Raw genomic sequence first — 24,513 nt, forward strand, 5'->3', positions numbered from 1 at the left:
TTGCATCTATGATGACTAGTGATGTTGATGTGATGATAATTAATGAGTGATATTTTTTTCCCATCTCATTGGTTACCTTTTCATTTTGTTAATGGTTTCCTTTGCTGTGCAGAAGCTTTTAAGTTTGATGAAGCCCCACTTTATTTATTGTTTATTTTTATTTTTGTTGCCTTTGCTTTTGGTGTCTTCCTTTAATTCTTTAGACATATTTTCCATTAGTCTTTTGAGGGTATTTATAATAGTCAACTTATCATCTTTGTCTAGTAAGTTCAACATCTGAGTTTCTTCAAGCACAGTTTCTATTTATTGCATTTTTTTCTGTGTATTGGCCACATTTTTCTCTTTCTTTTCATGTCCCATGATTTTTTGTTGAAAACTGGGCATGTTAAATGATATAATTTGGCAATTCTGAAATCCGATAGTTCCCAAGATTTATTGTTATCACTATTTGTTTTTGTTGTTCTTTTTCTTTAGTGACTTTCTACACGAGTCTGTAAAGGTTGTTATCTTTGCTATGTGTAGCCAAACAAGAATCTGCTCAGTTAATTTATGGGTTAGCTAATGATTGGGCAGAGCTTCTCTTAAATTCCTTGAATTAATAAGTCTCAAAGCCATTGCCAAGAACCTTTGTGTAGGTGTATTGGGTAAAGCATATCTTCATTGTTCTGTCAGGTAGTTTATAGCTCTTTTTGGTCTTTAATTTCACCTTGTACAGAGTCTCAAAGTCAGCCAGAAGTCAGAAATCAGAGCTTTCTCAAATATTTCCTGGGCATATACGTTGTTCTACACATGTGTATGGTGATCTAGGTTCCCAAGAATATGTCAGAGCTTTTCAAATATCATCTGAATGTTTTGGGTTCCTTTCTTTTTCCTTTTTCCTTTTTTTTTTTTTGTTTTGTTTTGGTTTGTTTTGCCTCTTATTGGCCTTAAGTAGTAATGCGACCTCAAGTAGCTGTGATGTTTAACAATTGCTGCTGAATTTTTGATGGGGCAAGGGTAGGGGAAGAGGGCATAAAACTAGGGGGAGAGAGAGTTGTTTACAAAGAATGATCCCTGAACCAGGCCAATTAAATATGAGTAGGCTTTTTAGCTAGCTTCTAGACAGGACAAATAGGGACAATCTCTGGGGATAGGACTTTTGGAGACCTGCAAACCCAATCTTTGCCTTCCCTGAGTTAGGCTAATAGTTTTTACAGCTGCCACAGTTACAAGGCTGTTGTTTTTTAAGGAGATCTCAAAACAGGGACTAGGAGGATGGGATTACAGTGTACAAAAGTGCCACAAAACCTGTTATTCTTTCAGGGATTCAGCTGTTTTATTCTTAAATAGTCTTTGGATTTTTATAAGCTTTTGGGTAATTTTTAAATACGTGTAAAGTTGATTTTGACGATTATTCCAGTGGTCTCTTTCTCTTTGTGGAGGAGTAGATATTTGGATATCCTTGATTTGCTGTTCTGGACATGCTTCGATACCATTGTTTTTAATTTTTTTCTTAAATACTTTTCCAATAATATATATCTTAAGGGTTTGTCAATACTGTGTATGGTATTTCTAAGCCACTTTTATATTACAGTGATGGACTAGCTCTCCTTAAATATTTTATAAACAGTATTTTATTTGCTTTTTATTTTTTCCAACAATATAATATTATTTTTGTAATTCATTTGGACTGCTATAACAAAATACCATAGATTGCATGGTTCATAAACAACAGAAATTTATTCCTTATAGTACTGTAGGCTAGAAGTCCTAGATTAAGGTGCCAGCATGGTCAGGGAAGGGCCCTCTTCCTGGTTGTAGTCTTCTCTCTCTTTTTTTTTTTTTTTAAGATTTTATTTATTTGTTTATTCATGAGACACAGAGAGAGAGAGAGAGAGAGAGAGAGAGAGAGGCAGAGACACAGGCAGAGGGAGAAGCAGGCTCCACGCAGGGAGCCCGCCATGGGACTCGATCCTGGGTTGAAGGAGGCGCTAAACCACCGAGCCATGCGGGCTACCCCTGGTTGTAGTCTTCTCATGCTAGACGAGTCTAGGGAGCTCTGTGAGGCCTCTTTTATAAGACCACTAATCCCATGATCTAACCACATCCCAAAGGCCCTTTCTCCTAATTCCATCACATTGGGCATTAGGTTTAAACATGAGTTTTTGGGGTTTGCAAACATTCAGCCTATAGCAATTGGTTACTTTTTCTTTTTTTAGAATGTGACATGTTCATTCATTCCACATCAAGTAGGAGTCTTTAAAGTAAAGCAGTTGATAGAGGTTATTGGCACAGTGGCAGATGAAAATTTGCAGTCTTCATCTCTGAAACCTTTTCATCAAATATATTTATATTTCAAAAGCACCTGTAAACCTTCCACCAAGAAAGTTGTGATGAAGATTAATCCTGGTAAGCTAATGTGGATACCTTTTTTAAAAAAATTAAGGTTATATAGGATTATTTTAACACACCAATTGCTTAGCTATGTATATCAAATGTGGTCTGATCTTGTGGTTCTTACCTTTTGAATGCATCAAAATCACCTAGAAGGCTAGTTAAAATAAATCTCACTGGTCTATATCCCATAATTGATTGTTAATTAGGTCTTTGTTAGAACCTAAAGATTTGAATTTCTAGCTTGTCCCTGATAGTTGCTGATGCTGCCATTTTGAGGATTATAATTTAAAAGCACTGGTTTAGTGATCTATAAAATTTATTCAATATTTTAATGGTTTTTATACTTTGTTCTTCTACATTTTGTTTGAGTCTATAATATAAACTAGTTTTGACCATTCCATGGGTTTTCTTATTGCTGCTATTTCATTTAATACTCAATTATTTAAAAAAAACCTCAATTATTTTTTATACATGGAGCCACATGAAATTGCTGATATTCTTTGATCGATAAAAAATTGTGTCATATAGGCTAACCCATTCCTTCAAGTTAGTATGTTTTATTTTTTATGCATGCAGTATTTTGCTAAACTGTTTTGTGTAGGTCCATTTATTAGATAAATTACTTATATTTTCTGAATATGTTTGGTTAGGGATTTAGTTTTGGGTTAGAACCAATGGTGTAGTATATTAATACACGGATATTATTTGGAAAGCTGAAATTCTAAAAACTGTATTTAACTTAATATTCAATTCTATAAAAGGTATATCCCCTTTGGTTACTAATCCTGCGGGACAGTTTGTGGTCAGAGACTTGCCAAAATACAAAGACCGCGCACCTGTTGCAATGCTTCAATCAACCATGACACGCCTTCACAATCATCGCTTATGTAAAGAGTCAATGAAGGATGCATTGATAGCCTTTCCCAATGACCGAGCTACAAGTATCAGGTCTGAAGACCAGGATAAAATTTTCAGGTAACATGTTATATTAAAAACCAGAAAATTTGAAAGGCACACTTACCAACATGATATGAGCAGGTCCTGCTGTAACAAATTAATGATGATGATAATAATAATAGTAATAACATTTTATTTTCTCTCTCTTAATTTGTTTTACATTGGAGGTGATGGTTATTTAATTCTACTGTATTTGCTTTGTCTGACCTCTCATCACCTGTACTGTGTACTTGAGAGGAAATGGTTTATCAGATGATTATTAAAATATGCTGTTGAAAAGTATGGAATGATAGAAATATATCAAGTTCTCAGAATAGTCATGTTCATTAGGTATGGCTGATAGTTTTAATTTATTTAAGATAAAAATAAACATTAGCAATTGTGAAAAACCAGTCATTGTCATCATCATCATCATTATGTTTGTCATCATTGTTCTCCTCAAAGTCACATTTCTTATGACCTTTTCCAAACTGAACTAAAACCTTACCAATTAGGATCAAAAGTGATGTTAGACCTCAATTTAAATCGATGTAAACCTCAAAGAAATTGCTACCTTACAAGTGCTTAGTGAGAAGAAACCTAGACATCCTGATTTTTACACATTTGAGATGGAAATGAGTTTCTTTTCTGCCTGCTTATGCACTGCTTTAGACATTATACTATCTAAACTTGATGATGTCTCTGGATTTTCTCTACTTCTCTCTTTACCTTTGGTGAGTTATTGAGCTCACTTAATTTTACAGACATGTTTTTGCACTATTATTTGATTTTAGGCTGTAATTATTTCATTATCCACAATTGGAAAATTCTGGGTTTTTGAATAGTCAGTCTTATTATTTTATTTTACAAATTTTATTCATACCAGCCTTTCTATCTCTCTTCGTTTGACAAGTACCATGAAACATAGGAGTGCAAAAATCACTCAGACTCCATTTTAAATAGTTTTAGAGTATAAAGAAAGAAAACTCATCTCTCCCTCTGACTCATTGCACTCCCTCCCATACAGAAGTATCTATTGGAAGCAATTTTTAAATGTATCCTTTTCTGTTCTTTCCTTTTTTAAAAAAGATTTTTAAAAATCTATTTGAGAAAGAGAAAGAGTGAGAGAGAGAGAAAGAGATCACAAGCAGGGGGGAGGGGCAGGGAGAGAAGCAGACTCCCCACTGAGCAGGGAGCCCAATGCAGGACTTGATCCCAGGACCCCCGGGGTTCATGACCTGAGCTGAAGGCAGATGCTTATCTGACTGAGCCACCCAGGTGCCCTTTAGTTCTTTCCTATGCTTATATAAATATGCTTGTATAGACATATGTTAATTTGATATTAATATTTTTCTGTCTAAATCAGTCTTAATTATATGATCTAAAAATGCCAGATTTTAAAAAAATCATTTAAATTCAATTTAGGTAACTTATATTGTATTACTAGTTCCACTAGATTTTTTTAAAATTTTATTTTATTTAAATTCAATTAATTAACATATAGTACATTATTAATTTCAGAGGTAGAGTTCAGTGATTCATCAGTTTCATATACCCAGTGCTCATTATATCTCATGCACTCCTTAATGCCTATCACCCAGTTATCCCATCCCCCCATCCACTTCCCCTCCAGCAACCTTCAGATTGTTTCCTATAGTTATGAGTCTCTTAAAGTTTGTCTCTCTTTCTGATTTCATCTTATTTTATTTTTCCCTCCCTTCTCCTATGACCCTGTTTTGTTTCTTAAATTCCTCCTATGAGTGAAATCATATAATTGTCTTTCTCTGATTGACTTATTTCACTTAGCATAATATCCTCTAGTTCCATCCATATCGTTACAAATGGTACGATTTTATTTTTTATCGTTAAGTAGTATTCCAGTGTGTGTGTGTGTGTGTGTGTGTGTGTGTGTATACACATATATGTACCATATCTTCTTTATCCATTCATCTGTTGATGGAAATCTGGGCTCTTTCCATAGTTTGGCTATTTTGAACATTGCTGCTATACACATTGGAGTGCAAGTGCCCTTTTGGATCACTATGTTTGTATCTTTTGAGTAAATACTTAGTAGTGCCATTGCTAGGTCATAGGGTAGCTCTATTGTTAACTTTTTTGGGAACCTCCATACTGTTTTCCAGAGTGGCTATACCAGCTTGCATTCCCACCAGCAGTGTAAGAGGGTTCCCTTTTCTCTACATCCTCATCAACATTTGTTTCCTGACTTATTAATTTTAGCTATTCTGACTGGTATGGGGGGTATCTCATTGCAGTTTTGATTTGTATTTTCCTGATACAGAGTGATGTTGAACATTTTTTCATGTATCTATTAGACATTTGTATGTCTTCCTTGGAGAAATGTCTGTTCATGTTTTCTGCCCATTTCTTGACTGGATTATTTGTTTTTGGTTGTTGAATTTGATAAGTTTTTTATGATTTTTTTTGAAGAAAACTGAACATTTTCTATTTACCACATGGCCAAAACTATTTTTCTCAATTTACTTTTTTCCATATTAATAGACTAATTAATAAAATTTAGGTACTTTCTGGTTAGTATTAGTTAGTAATGAAATTTTATGATGTAGTAAATCGTTAACCATAATTGCTTTTTTATTTCCTAATGTATTTCATTAATTATTTTGACAAAAAATAAAACAAGTTAGGAATTTTTGTCTAATTTTTGTTTACTACAGTATGTCCTGTGTTTTCAAGTGTCAGGCATACAATAGGTACTAAGTAAATATTTTTTAACAAATAAATAAGGAAAAATGTTTTAGTAGCATAATAAACTTTGTCCTCTGTATTTTGCACATTACAAAAAGCACCTACTCAAAGCTGAAGAGGTGTTTCATGAAGTTTATTCTTTTTCTAAAATTTTTAATTCCAGTTAGTTAATATACAATGTAATATTAGTTTCAGGTGTACAATATAGTGATTCAATACTTCCATAGATCACCTGGTGCTCATCACACCAAGTATACTCTTAATCCCCATCACCTGTTGTACTCTGTCCCCCCACCAACCTCCCCTCTGGTAACCATCAATTTGTTCTCTATAATGAAGAGTCTGTTTCTTGATTTGTCTATCTTTTTTCCCTTTGCTCATTTGTTTCTTAAATTCCACATATGTAAAATGATGTGATATTTGTCTTTCTTTGACTGATTTACTTCCCTTAGCATTATACTCTCTAGCTCTATCTGTGTTGTTGCAAATGGCAAGATTTCATTCTTTTTTATGACTGAGTAATATTCCATACTACACATATACCACATCTTCTTTATCTGTTCATCAGTTGATGGACTATTGGGCTGCTTCCATATCTTCACTGTAAATAATGCTGCAGTAAACATAGGGGTACATGTATCCCTTTGAATTCGTGTTTTTATGTTCTTTGAGTAAATACCCAGTAGAACAATTGCTAGATCTTAGGGTAGTTCTATTTTTAATTTTTTAAGGAACCTCCATACTGTTCTCCAGAGTGGTTGCACCAGTTTGCATTCCCACTAAGTGCAATAGGATTCCCCTTTCTCCACATCCCCACCAATACCTGTTGTTTCTTGTGTTATTGATTCTAGCCATTCTGACAGATGTGGGTTGATCTTTTATTGTAGTGTTAATTCACATTTCCCTGATAGTGATGATGAATGTTTTTTCATGTATCTGTTGGCCACCTGGATGTCTTCTTTGGAATAATGTCTGTTTATGTCTTCTGCACATTTTTTAATTGAATTATTTATTTTTTGGGTGTTGAGTTGTATAAGTTCTTTATATATTTTGGATATTAACCCTTGTTGGGGTTTCAGATATCTTCTACCATTCCGTAGGTTGCCTTTTAGTTTTGTTGATTGTTTCTTTTGCTGAACAGAAGCTTTTTATTTTGAAGTAGTCCCAATAGTTTTTTTCCCCCCTTTTGTTTCCCTTGCCTCTGGACACATATCTAGAAAAAAGTTGCTATGGCCAATGTCAATGAGCTTACTTGCCTGTATTCTCTTCTAGGATTTTTAAAAATATTTTATTTATTTATTCATGAGAGACACAGAGAAAGAGAAAGAGAGGCAGAGACACAGAGGAAGAAACAGGCTCCATTCAGGGAGCCCGATGCGGGACTTGATTCTGGGACTCCAGGATCATGCCCTGGGCCAAAAGCAGGTGCTAAACCACGGAGCCACCCAGGGATCCCCTCTTGTAGGATTTTTATGGGGGTTTCAAGTTTCACATTTAGGTCTTTATTCCATTTTTAATTTATTTTTGTGTATGATGTAAGAAAATGGTCCACTTTTCATTCGTTTGCATATCGCTGTCTACTTTTTCCAGCACCATTTTTTTAAAAAGACATTCTTTTTCCTATTGTATATTTTTTTCTACTTTGTTGAAGATTAATATACCATGTAATTGTGGGTTTATTTCTGGGTTTTCACTTCTGCTCTGTTGATCTATATGTCTGTCTTTGTTCCAATACCATACTCTTGATCACCACAGCTTTGTAATATAGCTTCAAGTCAAGAATTGTGATACTTCCAGCTTTGCTTTTCTTTTTCAAGATTGCTTTGGCTATTCAGGGTCTTTTTTTGGTTCCATACAAAGTTTAGAATTATTTGTTCTAGTTCTGTGAAAAATGCTCTTGGTATTTTGCTAGGGATTGCATTAAATGTGTTGATTGCTTTGGGTAGTATAAGCATTTTAACAATATTTGTTCTCCCAATCCTTGAGCATAGAATGTCTTTACATTTCTTAGTGTCATCTTCAATTTCTTTCATCAGTGTTTTATAGTTTTCAGACTACAAGTCTTTCACCTCTTTGATTAGACTTATTCCTAGGTATCTTATTATTTTGGGTATAATTGCAAATGGAATTGTTTTCTTATTTCTCTTTCTGCTGCTTCATTATTGGTTTATAAAAATGCAACAGATTTCCGTACATTGATTTTGTGTCCTGTGATTTTGCTCAATATATGTATCAATTCTAGCAATTTTTTGGTGAAGTCTTTCAGGTTTTCTATATTTAATATCGTGTCACCTACAAGTAGTGAAAGTTTTACTTCTTCCTTACCGATTTGAATGTTTTTTTATTTCTTCTTATTGTCTGTCTGCTGTGTGTATTTCTGTTTTTAATTTGTTAAGGAACTTCCATACCATTTTCCACAGTGGTTGTACTAATCTACATTCACACCAACACTGAAGGACTGTTCCCTTTTTTCCACATCCTCATTAACACTTGTTATTTCTTGTCTTTTTAATACTAGTATCCCGAAATATCTAAGATGACACCTCATTGTGGTTTTGACTTTTATTTCCCTCATGATTAGTGATGTTGAACACATTTTTCATGAGTCTGTTGGCCATCTCTATGTCTTTTTCTGGAAAAATGTCTATTCCAGTCATCTGCCCATTTTTAAATTGGATTATTATTATTTTTTGTGTGTTGAGTTGTTTAAGTTCTTTATATATTTTGGATATTAACCTTTCATTGGAAATACCATTTGCAAATATCTTCTCCCATTCAATAGGTTGCCTTTTCATTTTGTTGATGGTTTCCTTCACTGTGCAAAAGCTTTTTAGTTTGGTGCAATCAAATAGTTTATTTTTACTTTTCTTTCCCTTACCTGAGGAGATATATCTTGAAAAATATTGCTAAGACTGATGTCAAAGAGATTATTGCCTATGTTTTCGTTTAGGAGTTTTATGGTTTCAAGTGTCACGTTTAAATTTTAAATCCATTTTGAGTTTTTTTTTTTTGTGTATGGTCTAAGAAACTGGTCCAATTTCATTCTTTTGCATGTAGCTGTCCTGTTTTCCCAGTACCATTTATTGAAGAGACTATCTTTTCCTCATCGAATGTTCTTGCCTCCTTTGAGGAAGATTAATTGACTGTATGAGCATGGATTTATTTCTCGGCCCTCTATTTTTTTTTGCCAGTACCATATTGTCTTGATTATTGTAGCTTTGTAGTATATCTTGAAATCTGAAATTGTGATACCTCCAGGTTTGTTCTTCTCAAGATTTGCTTTGGTTCTTGGGGGTCTTTTCAACAACTCTCTTTGAATAGCAAATCATTTATTTCTTTTATTGCCTAACTCTCTCTCTTTTTAAAAAGATTTTATTATTTATTCATGAGAGATACACAGAGAGAGGTAGAGACGTAGGCAGAGGGAGAAACAGGTTCCCTTCAGGGAGCCTGATGTGGGACTCCATCCCAGGATCCCAGGATCATGCCCTGAGCCAAAGGCAGACCACTGAGTCACCCAGGTGCCTCATTGCCTAACTCTCTTAAAGACTGTTGTTCAGTTAAAATTATGTTACTGTTATCATTGAGGGCTTGTTAAGAACAGGGGGAAATATATTTCATTTGACTGTGTGACTAATAGGTTTATACTTGAGTTAATTATTGAGGGTGAGAATCTTAATGATTGATAACATTTGATGAGAATTGAGACAGACCATGGTCAGGAGATGTGAATAATTATTATACATTTTGTTTTTATGGAAAATATATGGTGAGTGAAAGGAAGAGTATGAATTTAGATGAGTGAACATGAGATATAAAGCAGTTGTAATTCATTTATGGATTGATTTCTCTCTATGGATTTACCATTGATGGTTAATTGCATAAGCTCTGAGATATTAAAAAATTAATATGCTTAATAAAAGGATTTATGATTATATACATTTTCCTAATTTTGATCACAATAATCTAAAAGTAATTAACTCTTAGGAAACACTAATCAGATTCAGATCTAGTCCCACATGTAAATCTAGAACTCTCCAAATTGCTTACTTGACTCATTCCTCAAGAGTAGTTTTAGGGTAGGCACCATTGAAGTCCTGTGACCTTAAGAATTTTCTCTAATTAGGTTAAGAAGAAAATTAGGTATTATTCTAGTTCTATATGTAATGATGTTTCACTATGTAAGAGAATTTGAGGGTAAGGACTATGACCTGCCCTATTCACCATTCTGTGCTTAGCCCCTTGCATAGGAGACACTCAATAGAGACTGATTGAATAAATGCAAATATATAAATATTAATGTAACTTGCTCATCTTGTAGGACGATTTTCACAAAGATTCCAAGATATAACTATGTGGATCCTGATTTTGCGTATACTAAATTTGAAAGAATTAAAAAGCAAAGTCATGGAAACTATTACGCAGGATACATTAAGCATCTAAGAAGTGTGCGCCTGCAGAAACAAGCAGAGAGGTAAAGTTCACTTCCTCAAACAGTATGAAACAGATCATGGTGCCTGGAGAGCAATATTTTTTTCTTTACTCCTTAGTTTCTTTTTAGTGGTTTAAATGACCTTTTCATATAGGAAAATGGCAAAACCTTGTACTATTTTAACTGCAGTTATTTCCTCCTTACTTTTGGTTTGGGAATGTCTTATACTGGGTTTCCCCAGAAGCAATTATTGAGACAGGGATTCTAGCACAGTGTTCTTTTAGGAGAACCAAGAGGAGGAAAGCAGGATAGGGCAGGGGAGGGAACTGAGAAATGACGTGTTTCAGATAAGGCTTACACTCAGCCTGATGCTTAGGGTCTCTTGAAGCATAAATTATCCCACATAGATGTTCCTGCATTGAGCCAAAGGGGCTTGTCCTTTTTTTTTTTTTTTTAAAGGGGCTTGTCTTTTGTGTTCTCTATCAGCCATTGATTGTGAACTGTCCTTGGGTGTGGTGGGGCGGGAATGACTTCCTTGGTGAGGTCTTTGAGAATGAGGTCTTCTCAGCAGAAGGCAGTTTTATGCAGATTAGTGCATCATTCTTGTAAGTGGTAGCACAGCATCACGTGCTATGAGCAATGTTGGGATTTGCCTGTGTATTTTCTAAAACTCTTGGCCTCAATTCGTTATTATTATGATTTCATAGGGAATGCATGTATTCATATAATGATACAGACATAGGATTACAGCCAGCATCAGGTCTAAAGTCACCCTCACTCTCACAAACGGAAATAGAAGAGGAATTACCTTCACAGTGTCGGATCAAACCTAACCAGTTGCTAAATACCAGAAATATAGAATCCAAGGAGTCAAAGGCTCTGAGAAGAAAGGCATGTGCAATATTTTACATTTCATTAAGCTATAAGAATTCTTAAAATATCTTTTGCTAATATTAAAAATTAATTTTGGAGTAATATTTTCCCACAGGTTCTCAAAGGACTTAAATCAGATCCATTCACACCCCATGAAAAACATGATTGCAGCTTGATTCTGACACCAAAGCAAATTCATCAAGTAATTGTTGGTAAGCATCTATAAAAAGCTATTAAAGCCTTTGTTTTTTAACGGATTTATTGAAGTATAGTTTCTATTCCATAAAATTGACCTGTTTAAAGTATAGAAGTCACTGAACTTTAGTAAACTTAAGGGATTATGCAACCATAATCATAATTCAATTTTAGAATGTTGCCATCACCCTCAGGACCATATGCATTTACTCTCAAATCCCACCCTTAGCCCCAGGCAACCATTAATGAATGTTCTCTCACTTTGGATTTGCCTCTTCTGAATAAAAGGAATCATATAATATGTAGTCTTTCTTATATTGAGGCTTTTACTTAGCATAATGTTTTTGAGGTTTATCCAATAGGTATAAATATTTTGTTCCTTTTTATGTCTAAATAGCACTTCATTTTATGGGAATACCACATTTTGTTTATCCATTTACCAGTTGATGGACATGAGCTGTTTTCAGTTTGAGGCTATTGTGAATAATGTTGCTATAAATGTTCATATACAATTCTTTGAGTGAACATATGTTTTCATTTCTTTTGGTTAGATTGCTAGGAGTGGAATTGCTGAGTTGTATGTTAGATTTCTAACATTTAAAGAAGGTGCCAAAAACTTTCCAAAGTGCACCAAGTTACAATCCCACCAATAGTGCACCAGGGTTAAAGTTACTCCACATTCTCACCAACAGATGTTATTTTCTCTCTTTTTTGATCATAGCCATCTTGGTGGTGTGAAATGTTCTCACTGTGGTTTTTATTTGCATTTTCCTTGTGACTAGGATGTAGAATATATTTTCATGCATTTTAAAAAAGATTTTATTTATTTATTTGAGAGAGAGAGAGAGAAGGGGAGAGAGAGAACACAAGCAGGGGGAGGAGCAGAGGGAGAAGCATACTCCCTGCTGAGCAGGGGAGTCCTGACATGGGGCTCTATCCTAGGACCCTGGGGTCACAACCTGAGCAGATGCTTAACTGACTGAGACATCCAGGCACCCCTATTTTCATTCATTTAAATAGATGTACATCTCCTTTGGAGAAGTGTTTTTCAAATTCTTAGCCCAATTTTTAATTTGAATATTTGCCTTCTTATTGTAGAGTTGTAAGTATTGTTTATATATCTTGGATACAAGTCTTTCTATCAGATATATGATTTCCAAAGCCTGTGGCTTTTTTTTTTTTTTTAGTTTTTAAATAGTGTTGTTTAAAGCACAGAAGTTTTTACTTTAAGCAAAATTTAATTTGGGCTACCTGGTTGGCTCAGTCGGTTAAGCATCTACCTTTGGCTCAGGTCATGATCTCAGGTCCTGGGATCAAGCCCCACATTGGGCTCTCTGCTCCATGGAGTCTGCTTCTCCCTTTCCTTCTGCTGCTACCCACCGCTTATGCTTTTTCTCTCTCCCTTTTTCTCCCTCTTTCAGATAAATAAATGAAATCTTTAAAAGAAATAAATTGAATTTATCAATTAAAAATTTTTTATTATAATTTTTTTCTTTTATAGATCATGCTTTTGATTTCATACCCAAGAAATCTGTAGCTAACTCAATGTCACAAATATTTTCTCTTGTTTTCTTCTAAAATGTTTATAATTTTATATTTAGGACTACAACTCCTTTTGGGTTAATTTTTATATTGTGAGTTAAGAGCCTAAATTCATATTGTTTTATGGGGATATTCAATTGTTCTAGCACCATTTGTTGAAAATACTATCATTCCTCATTGAATTGTCTTAGCACCCTTGCTGAAAATCAATCAACTATATGTAGCAGCATTTATTTCTAGAGTCTCACTTCTGTTCCATTGATCTGTATGTCTATCCTTATGACAGGTCTGTAACTGTCTTTGATACTGTACCTTTAGAGTAAGTTTTGAAATTGGTTAAGTGTAAATCCTCCAAATTTGCCTTTTTCAAGATTGCTTTGGCTATTATGGATATGAATCAGATCTTTTTTTTTTTTAAGATTTTATTTATTTACTCATGAGACACAGAGAGAGAGAGAGGCAGAGACACAGGCAGAGAGAGAGAGAGAGAGAAGCAGGCTCCATGCAGGGACCCCAATGTGGGACTTGATCCTGGGACTCCAGGATCATGCCATGGGTGGAAGGCAGATGCCAAACCACTGAGCCACCCAGGCATCCCTGAATCAGATCTTATTAAGACCCACTTTGTGTGTTTTGCTTCTGGAGCTCTTGCTTGCCCTAATCAGTATTGAAAGCTCAGGTCATGATGTTGACCTTCTCTAAATGTTTGCCATCGAAGTAATTATTATTTTGACAACATCCCTAGGCAAGAGTTAAGAAACAAGTGACAATTCCCTTTGGAGAGGTTTTGAACAGTGTCCCTTCCTAGGTCATTTTCACCAAGCCTATTTAAAGAATGATTATGGTTAAATAATAGTCTATAATAGTCTGAAGAAGAAGTTTGCATTTCATTGTAGGTAGGGTTAGAGTGGCCCTGAGGGAGATCTGGGTAGACCAAGATTAATTGGTATGAATGTGCTGATTCTCCATCTAGGAAGAACCCAGTACACAAAACATCAAATACCATTTCTTTTATTATCCAGGCTAAAGGTGATAGCCAAAGAGGTGCAAGGTCAGAGGCAACAAATAAGAAGTACTTAAATTTCTGGTTGGTGATGGCTTATTATGACCGGTTAGTGGTCAAATTTCAGATCAGTGAGTTCCGTGGGAAATGCCCAAAACAAGATCTGACCCTGAGAAAAGCAGGTGACATGGACTGGTAAAAAGAGTTGGAATTTCCTATAATTCACAGAGGGTTCTGAATGGGAAATAGAACTCAGTGCTGTAAGAGCACTGGAGCCAAACCTCCCTGCTACATAGTGACAGTGAGGCCCTTGGGCGTGCCAGACTGGGAACTCATTAGTTCCTTGCCTGTCTGGGGTTGTGTATGCAGTTCATTTCATGTTAAACATGATTTACTGTGCCTTTCTTTAGTGCCAGGCACATGACAGGTATTGGACTTTATAGACCCAGGGACTTACCCTTCATTATTGGGTGGTAAATGCTTTGTGTCTTCCAAAGTGGTAACTGATTAACCAGATAAGCAAATCTATAGACATTCAAAAGGAACAAAGTTAGAAGACAGTGTGTCCAGTGTCTCCTCTGCAACTCCTCCACCAGCTTCTCTCTCTTCTTCACCTGGTGTCCTGATTTTGTTAATAACGACCCTTTCTCTGGGGAAAGGGCCCTTGGGTGAGTTTACAAAGTCAGCAACTCTGATGGTGGGAATTTTGTAACACTCTTATTTTTATACCTTGAAAGTGTTTTTTGAGCCTCTGCACGGAGCAGGGACTGGTACTGTCAAGATTTCAGTTTCAGAAAATTTTGCTCTGTATTTATATTTTAAAAAATTAAGGTGGGTCCCTCTGGGTGGCTCAGTTGGTTCAGCATCCAACTCTTGATTTGGGCTCAGGTCATGATCTCAGGGTTGTGAGATTGAGCACCATATTAGGCTCCACGCTGGGCTTGGAGCCTCCTTCAGATTCTTTCTCTCCTTTTCTCTCTGCCCTTCCCCCCACTCCCTCTCTTTCTTTCTCTCTCTCTCTCTCTCAAAAAAAAAGGTAATTGTCAAGAGACACAATAGAGGAATTGAATCAATTTGTGAAAACTGTTAGAGTCTAGGTTACATTGGAGGTTGTGCAAAGAGTATTGTTTGCTTCATCAGCAAATACCCAATCACTTTGGTTTTAGTTACCACTTATAAGCCAAGCATTATGTTGAACAATGTATAAACATGATCTTATTTAATCATGATGTAAGCAACTTCAAATGATGTAAGCAACTTATAAGGAAATTGCTATTATTGTCATTTTAGAGATGAGTAAAAAGAAGCCTAGAGAAGTGATAAGCCTTGATCACATTGCTCAATATTTCGTGGAAAGGAGTAGATTTGAAATTAGATTTGAATCTAATCATACTTTTTAAAAAAGATTTTATTTATTTATTTATTCATTCGTTCGTTCATTCGTTCATTTGGAGAGTATGGGCAGGAGGAGGGGCACAGGGAGAGAGAGAGAGGGAATCTCAAACAGATTCCACACTGAGCACGGAGCCTAACTTGGGGCTCCATCTCATGACCCTGAGATCAACACCTGAGCTGAAAGCAGGAGTCAGATGCTTGACCTACTGAGCCACCCAGGCGCCCCCTACCTACAATTTCTATCTCAATTTCTCTTTCTATTACTCTTTTACAACCTGTATTTTTCCCTACAGTATTTGTCTCAGCTTTTTGCCCAACTTCCTTTATGTCAACCTCACAGTATTATTGTTAAATCAGAATCTGGAATTATATATCAGTTTTCATAAAACATACTAGTCTGCATTTTTGCTTTTTTAAAGTTTGTTTTTACTATATTTGTTTTGGCTTTAGAGTAATGTTGGCCTTATAAACTGAGTTCAGAGACTTAGGAAGTTTTCATTCCTTTACTATATTCTGAAAGAAATTATGTAGAATTATATTGTTTTTGAATTGTTAAGAGTTCTTTGGAGAAAACATCTGGGAAAGGAGAGTTCATTTTTTAGAGGATTTTTATTATTTTTATTTTATCGTTTTTTAAAAAAGATTTTATTTATTTATTCATGAGAAACACAGAGGGAGAGAGAGAGAAATGCAGAGACACAGGCAGAGGGAGAAGCAGGCTCCATGCAGGGAGCCCGATGTGGGACTCGATCCCGGGTCTCCAGGATGAGGCCCTGGGCTGAAGGTGGCGCTAAACCGCTGAGCCACTGGGGCTGCCCTCAGAGGATTTTTTAAAAAGATTTTATTTATTTATTTGAGAGAGAGAGAGAGAGAGAGAGCATAAACAGGGGGGTGGCAGAGGAAGAGGGAGAAGCAGGTTCCCCGCTGAGCAGGGAGCCCTACACCGGGGTTGATCCTAGGACCCTGGGATAATGACCTGAGTTGGAGGCAGATGGTTAACTGATGGAGCCACCCAGGTGCCCCTCAGAGGATATTTACTTACAAATTCAAATTCTTTAATAATTTTAGAACTATTCAAATGATCTACACCATTTTGGTAGAATTTTGGTAGTTTGTGGTTTTTCTGGAATTCATCACCTCCATAAGGACATCCCATTTATGTGTATAGAATTGTTTGCAGAATTCTCAAATTATCCCTTAAATGTCTGGATCAGAAACATCTTTAGTGATAGAGCCTCTTTTTTTTTCAATATTGAGAATTTTTATTTTTCTTGTTATTTTCCTTTCTCAGTCTCAGTAGAGGTTTATCAATTTTGTTGGTCATTTCAAAGAACCAGCATTTGGTTTAATTTATTTTTCTCCATAGTTTTTCTATTTTTAATTTTAATCACTTCTTATATTTGTCATTTCCTTCTATTTGCTTTGGATTTTTATTGGGATTTATCTTTTTTCTACTTTCTTGAGATAGAAGCTTAAATTATTGATTTATACCCTTCTTTTTTTCTAATATAATCATTTAGAGCTATATATTTCTCACTAAACAGTACCTTAGCTATATCTCATATATTCTTATATATTTTCATTTTCTTTTAGCTCAATATACAGTTGACTCTTGAATAACATGGAGATTAGTGGTACCAACACTCTTCACCATGTGGATGAAAATCTGTGTATAACTTTTGACTCCCTCAGAAGTTAACTACTAATAGCCTACTGTTAACCAGAAGACTTACTGATAATATAAATAATGGGTTAACATATAGTTTGTATGTTATATGTACTATATACTGTATTCTTAAATAAAGTAAGCTAGAGAAAAGAAAACATTATTAAGAAAATCATGGGGTACTGGGGCACCTGGGTGGCTCAGTAGTTGAGCATCTGCCTTTGGCTCAGGTTGTGATCCTGGGGTCCTGGGATTGAGTCCCACATCAGGCTCCCTCTTCTGCCTATGTCTCTGCCTCTTTCTGTGTCTCTCATGAATAAATAAATAATCTTTAAAAAATCAGGGGCAGCCTGGGTGGCTCAGTGGTTTAGCTCCACCTTTGGCCCAGAGTGTGATCCTGGAGTCCCCGGATCGAGTCCCACATTAGGCTCCCTGCATGGAGCCTGCTTCTCCCTCTGCCTGTGTCTCTGCCTCTCTCTCTCTCTCTCTCTCTCTCTCTCTCTCTGCCTCTCATGAATAAATAAAATCTTTTTAAAAAGTCAGGGGGTACCTGGGTGGCTCAGTTGGTTGAGCATCTGTCCTCAACTCAGGTCATGATCCCAGGGTCCTGGGATCGAGCCCTGCATCAGGTTCCTTGCTCAGCAGAGAGTTTGCTTCTCCCTTTCTCTCTTTCTCCTTGACTCTTGCTCTCTCTTGAATAAATAAATAAAATCTTAAAAAAACAGAAAAATCACAAGAAAGGGAAAATACATTTACTGTACAAGACAGTAGTAGAATGAGGCACTCCACATCTCCTTGTCCCCACTTGAAGTTAGCAAAGCTGCATCCTGGAGTGACACCTGCTTCTTACTCCTCTACTCAGGAATGTGGGAAGCCTTCTTCCAAGTGGAGTCTGGGGGAATGCAGTGAACCAGGGAAGGCAGAGCACTTTTATCCATTTCTGCAGGTCACTTACTCTTCCTGACCCCTTTTATGGGGTTCTAACACAGTTTCTGCTTTCAGGAAATGCTGGCAAATGTTGAGGGGCCAGTTACCTGATAGTATTAACTTCTTACCTAGAAGAACTTTCAGCACCATGTACAGTGCCGCCTCTATTATACACTTTGGACTTCACCCTGGTGCTATCCTGACCTGCCGCCATCCCCCCTGCCAACACACGTCCATGTTCCCCCAGACCCCTTGATCCAGGGGAAGGGATGGGTTATCATTCAGTCCTTGATCAACTACTGCTAGTGAAGGGCCCTGCTGCTTTGGTGAGAATCCCTCCTCGGAGCCAGTTCCTTTGTGCTCCTCATTTCAAGACCTCAATGAACAGGTAGTGGGGTGAGGAATGTCTCGATCAGGCAAGAGACTTGCTATTCTATCTTACTTTTAAATCACAATATAAAATACATGTTTATTGGTGGGGTTGGGGGGAGGTGCGTATAAGTGTATCCATGCATCTCAAACTCCTATTGTCTAAGGGTCAAGGGTTACTATTTCCTTGAAACATTCTCCTTGGCTCATGAGTTATTTAGAAGTGTGTTACTTAAATTCCAGGATTTTTCTGTTTTCTTTCTTCTATTGTTTTCTAGTTTGATTCCATTTGGTCAGAGCACACACATGTATGTATTCAAGTCTTTATAAAAATTTTAAAGATTTGTTAAGTGTGATTTTGGATGTGGTCTCTTTCGTTGAAGGTTCATATGACTTGAGAAGATGTATTCTGCTATTGTTGGATGGAGTGTTCTTTAAATGTTAATTATATTCCAATTAGTTAATGGTATTTATTTCCACTAAATCCTTACTGCTTTTTTTTCTTTCTTTTTTTTTTTTTTTGTCTAGACAGTCTGTCAGTTATTGACAAAGGTGATTGAATTCCCAAAGTGTAATTGTAGATTTTTTTATTTCTCCTTTTAATTTTGTCAGTTTTGCTTCATGTATTTTGAAGCTCCCTTGTTTGGTACATACACATTAAAGACTGTTATGTCTTTTTGGTCTCTTTTATCATTATATAATATCCCTCTTTGTCCCATGTAATTTTATTTGCTCTGAAATGTAGTTTGATTGATCTAGCTATCAAACCTTTCTTTTGTTTAGTCTTTGCACATTATATCTTTTTACTTGTTTCTACTTTTGACTTCTCTATGTCATTGCATTTGAAGTAAGTTTCCTGTGGGCAGCATATAGTACTTTTTCATCCATTCTTACAATCTCTGTTTTTAATTGGTACATTTGTATCATTTACATTTGATAATAATGTTATTACACCAAGACTATGGAATGTTATTTTACATTCTTTATTTTTACTTTCAAAAGTTTATGTTTAGTTCTCAAAAGTTTTCAAAAATCTGGGCATGGTTTTCTTTGGATTTGTTCTGTTTGAGTTTCACTGAGCTTCTAGAATGTGAAAGTTTACTCTTTTTTTTTTGCTACATTTGGGCATATTTTAGCTATTATTTATTTCCAAATATTTTTCCAGTCCCCACCACATACACCTGTGTACACAACACACACACACTCACACACTTTCTTATGCTGGAGCTCCATTTACATGAATTTTAGACAGTTTGTTTTTGTTCCATGGGTCTCTGAGACTTTTAATTTTTTTAATCTGTTTTATTTTTGTTTTTCAGATTGGATAAATTCTATTGATATTTCTTCAGGTTCACCAGCTTTTTCTTCTGTCCTTTCATTCTGTTAATGAGCATACCCAAGAGGTTTCTATTTTGTTTACTATATTTTTTAATCTTAGAGTTTCTATTTAGTTCTCCATTGGATATTCTCTTTCTTTGCTGAAACACTTTTTCTACTTATTTCAAGAGTATTCATAATTGCTTATTTGGTTGTTTTTATAATAGCTTCTTTAAAACCCTGTCAAGCAATTTCAGCATCTCTGTCATCTCAGTCTTGGTATGATGAGTAATTTTGGTTTATGGGCATTTTGAGTACTATGTTTTAAGGCTTTTGTTTGTTTGTTTTAAGGCTTTGTTTACTATTTAAATAATCTATTTTAGGATGCAGATGATCCATTTGGCTCTGGAACATACATTGTAGTCCACATTTGTGTGCTGTGTAACAAATGTCAGTTTAATTTTCAAAGCATTTATGGTACTATTCTGGTTTTCCCTTTTTGTGTGCTATCCAGAAGACTATATGAAACCCAGGCATTATTTCATACTATATTTCTGTTTTTTAAGCCATTTGATGTGTTGGTTCCGATAGATTTCACACATGGACTGTTCAATAGATGATCATAACTTCATTCACATTTTTTTTTCATATTTTTAAAATATATCCTTCTCTAACTCCCACCTCTCTGTATTAGTCCCCCTATTCTTTAGGTGGGAGGAGGAGTGGTGTCAATTATTTGCCTGCTTTAGTTTAGTGAAGTGTGTGTGGAGTGGTTACTGTGATAGTAAGAAGATAGGGGCAGCATCTCTTTGCTTATATTTGTTTAATACAGGGCAGCTTTGGGCAGCAGTTATTTATTTCACAGACCATGCAGTGCCAAGTGAGGAGGGGAGGGATGTTACTACTGCTTCTCTTAGTGAGAGTGGTTGTAGTCAATGGGACTCTATCCTCCAGTCTCTTGGGAGCATGGTCAAGAGGGAGAGGAGCACTGCCTCTGTCAGCCTTATTGAAAGGCAGACATGGTTTGACAGGCCCCAACTCCAGCAACTTCACAGAGACTCCCGCTTTAGTGGAGAAGGGAAGGAATGATGTCTCTCTTTGTCCTAGAGCATAGCAGGGATGGTTGACAGGGGTCGACTGCAGTCTTCTTAGAACCTAGTGTTGTGCAGATCAACTTCTTTCATGATGTTTGCCTGAAATAGGGCAGGTATAGTTAAAAGGGTATGGCCCTACAGGGCCACCCTCTTCTCAGTTCTTTGGGTAGTGAGAATGGGCTTTAGGCTACTCTAGCACTCAGGCCAAGATAATAACTGAGGAAAATTCACTACAGATTTATCTTTCTATTCATAAAATCCCTAGATAATCCTTTTCTCATTACTTTTCAAAAGTTTCTGATAGTTATTTCATAGATTTTGTCAACATTTTAATCTATAATTAGCAGAGGAATACAGTGGATTGTATTTACTTAATTTTGTCTAGAAATAAATTCTTGAAATATGAAGGGGAAGTATTGCTCTAAAATATGCTATACTTATTGAACATATTGCTATTTCTCTTTTGTGAGGGACTGGAAAACATTAGCACAGAGAATGGCAGTTTAATAGCCTTACCATGATTAAAAAAGCATAAAATTAAAATCCAGTGGATAAGATTTCATCATGGATAATGGTCAGAGCCATTGGAGCAGGCAGGAAAAGAATGCCAGGAGCTCTGAGAACTGTTATTATTTAAACCACATTGTCTGCTCTTCAGATCCTATCCTTCTTATTGAGGTTACCAACATCTTTAGGCAGCCCTTTGGCCGGGGATACAGAATGTCAGGACATCTTATTATGCTTTGAGTTTCCTCATACATTGTTCCTGCTTTATTGCCCTATGTCTGTCTGAATTTACCCTCTGGAGACCCAGAATGCATGTTTGAGCCTGACACGGACTTTTTCCCTTAACACTGGTTTTTGAGTCATCATGCTGTGTAACATGTTCATCAATCACATCCTATTGTCATGTCTGGCCCTATATCCAGATCCTCAATCTGAAGTCTCCATTTTTCAGATAGGGATAAAAGACCCTTTTTAAATATGCAGAAATTAATATTCATTAAAACAGATCCTAACATATTTATAAAGTTTAACTTATCAATTCAGTTTTAGAAGGAAGGGAAACTTCACCTTCTATCCACATTGGAATGACAGGAACTACATTTACTCATCTGTCTGAAACAACCAAAACAACAGACAAAAAAAATATAAAGCAAGAATTTTTAAGACACTGGATATGAGGCACTGAAAGTGAGTGATGTCTGGCAGGAAAAAATATATGTGAGTCCTACCCAAGCTTACCACTGTGGGAGAATTTCCAGTCCATTGCCCAGAGAGAAGGAACCCAGAAGAGCCTGATGGAATCCTTGAGATGAGGAAACCTGGCTATGAGACTAGAGTCACCAAAGCCAGAACTCACAGGACAGAATACAAGGCAGGAGAGAACTGCACAAAATGAGGGCCTCAATATTCTGCTGTGGGTTCCCCTCAATTATTCTAAAAAATACCAGTCAGCTCATAGGTATGAGGCAAACTATCTAAAACTAGGGAAAAAAACCACTAGAAATGATTATGGAATTATCCACTACTCATAGAGTCCAGGGAATAGTAACTGAAATTTCCCACCTGGTAGACCAGGAAAAAAAAAAAAACAACTTCATGATATATGGACATTGGGCCAGAGCTCAGGAAGTTCTTGCCTCAGTAGTGGAGAATAATTATTATTATTCAGAGCACTATACTGGATCCAGGTAACTTTCATAAAAGCAAGACTTGGAAGGATCAATCTGTTTGAAAGTAACAAAATCAATCTGTCCTCCCAGAACAAAACTCAAGAAAATTTATAGGAATTTATAGAATTTATAGGAATACAAAAAATACCTAGTGAAGTACATCTGTGCAAAAATTACTAGGCATGAAAAGCAGCAGCAAAACACAACCCATAATGAGGAGAATAATCAATTAAACCTACCCAATAAGGATACATATGGTAGAATTATCAGACAAAGATATGAAAAGGGAATATAACCATATCCCATATATTTAAAAAGTTATGCAGAGACATAGAAGATTTGAAAAATTATCCATGTGATCCGTGGATTCAATAGGATTCCAGTCAAAATTCCATCTAGATCTTTTGTAGAAATTGACAAGCTCATTTTAAAATTCAGGTAGAAATGAAAGTAGTTAGAATAATCAAATCAATTTTGAGGAAAAAAAACAAGTTGGAGATAAATAACTGATTTCAAGATTTAGAAAGCTATAGTAATTAAAACAGCATAGTATTGGTGTAAACATAGACCCAGATCAATGAATCGTAAGTGAGAGTTCAGACATAGATCTACACATATTGGACAAGTAAACTTTGACACGAAGACAATGCAAAAAGGATAATCTTTTCAAGAAGTAGTTCTGTGACACATGAGCCACTCATTTTAAAAAAAAGAGTTTATATCCTTGTATCATATACCAAACCTAAGTCAAACTAGATTTTAAACCTTTTGCTTCCTTATAGAAGGAAGCATAGGAGGGGCACCTGGGTGCCTCAGTTGGTTAGGCATCTGACTCTTGATTTTGGCTCAGATCATTATCTCAGGGTCATGAGATGGAGCCCCACCATTGGGCTCCTTAGCAGGGAGTTTGATGGAGATTCTCTCTCCCTCTGTCCCTCCCCCTCTCCGCATGCACGCATGTGCACTCTTTCTTTCTAAATAAATCTTTTAAAAGAAGCATAGGAAAAAAAAAATCTGTGATGATGAAGAGAGAAAAAAATCTCTTAGATATGATATTTAGAAAACCCCACAATCCATAAAAGAACAAATGGACAAAAAAAGAAAAGAATGAATGGATAATTTGGAATTGATCACATTTAAATACTTCTCCTCAAAGCAACTGATGAGAGGATAAAAACAAGACATAGACTGAGAGAAAATATTTGCAAATTATGTATGTCATGAAAGAACTGCAACCAGAATGCTTATACAATTTTTGAGACTCAATATTAGGAAAACAAATAACCCAATTAAAAATGGGCAAAGGGATTTGAACAGATATTTCATCAACAAAGATATACAAATGAGAAATAAGTACATGAAAAGATACACAGCATTGTTAGCTGTTAGGGAAACCCAATAAAACCACAATGAGATACTACTATAAATCTATTAGAATGGCTAAAGTTAAAACAAACAAACCCAAACTCACCATTTCAATTGTTGCTAAAGACGTGAAGGAGCTGGAACTCTTATACATTGCTAGTAGAATGGGAAATCACACAACCACTTGAACACAGGAAGTTTCTTTTACATTTATACATACATTTACCATATGACCCATGCATTCCACTCCTAGATATTTATCCAAAAGAAATGAAATGATGTATTCAAACAAATACTTGTGCACAAATATTTTAGTAGCTTTATTTGTAATACCCAGTACCTAGAAACAATCCAACTGTCATTCAACAGGTGAAGAGACAAACATTCACCTGTAATGGACTAGCACTTTGTAATATAAAAGAATGGACTGACACATGAAAGAACTTGAATTAATCTCCAGGGAATTTGTAGAGTGAAAGAGATCAGAGAAAAACTGCACATGATACATTATTCTACTCATAAAAATCTCTAGAATGTGTAAACTGATCTACAGTGACATAAAGCATTTGAGTGGGTGTCTGGAAAGGAGAAGTAGTGAGGATGATGGGAAGGAGAGAATATAA

At 35.8% G+C, this 24,513-nt stretch overlaps 1 protein-coding gene across 5 annotated transcripts in view; it reads left to right on the forward strand.

The window, feature by feature from the left end:
• Positions 1-24,513, forward strand: part of CFAP47 (cilia and flagella associated protein 47) — a 504,616-nt gene that overhangs the window by 32,212 nt on the left and 447,891 nt on the right. For all 5 annotated transcript variants that reach the window (XR_005386243.1, XR_005386242.1, XM_038587158.1 and 2 more), the window contains exons 9-13: positions 2,199-2,388; positions 3,138-3,351; positions 10,358-10,510; positions 11,176-11,359; positions 11,457-11,553. Coding sequence is in view for 3 of the 5 variants with exons in the window: in XM_038587158.1 (XP_038443086.1) it covers positions 2,199-2,388; positions 3,138-3,351; positions 10,358-10,510; positions 11,176-11,359; positions 11,457-11,553 (838 nt within the window). In the remaining 2 variants the exon portion in view is untranslated. The remainder of the gene's footprint in view (positions 1-2,198; positions 2,389-3,137; positions 3,352-10,357; positions 10,511-11,175; positions 11,360-11,456; positions 11,554-24,513) is intronic.

This window comes from Canis lupus, chromosome X (assembly GCF_011100685.1).
Source record: "Canis lupus familiaris isolate Mischka breed German Shepherd chromosome X, alternate assembly UU_Cfam_GSD_1.0, whole genome shotgun sequence".
NCBI classification, from domain to species: domain Eukaryota; kingdom Metazoa; phylum Chordata; class Mammalia; order Carnivora; family Canidae; genus Canis; species Canis lupus.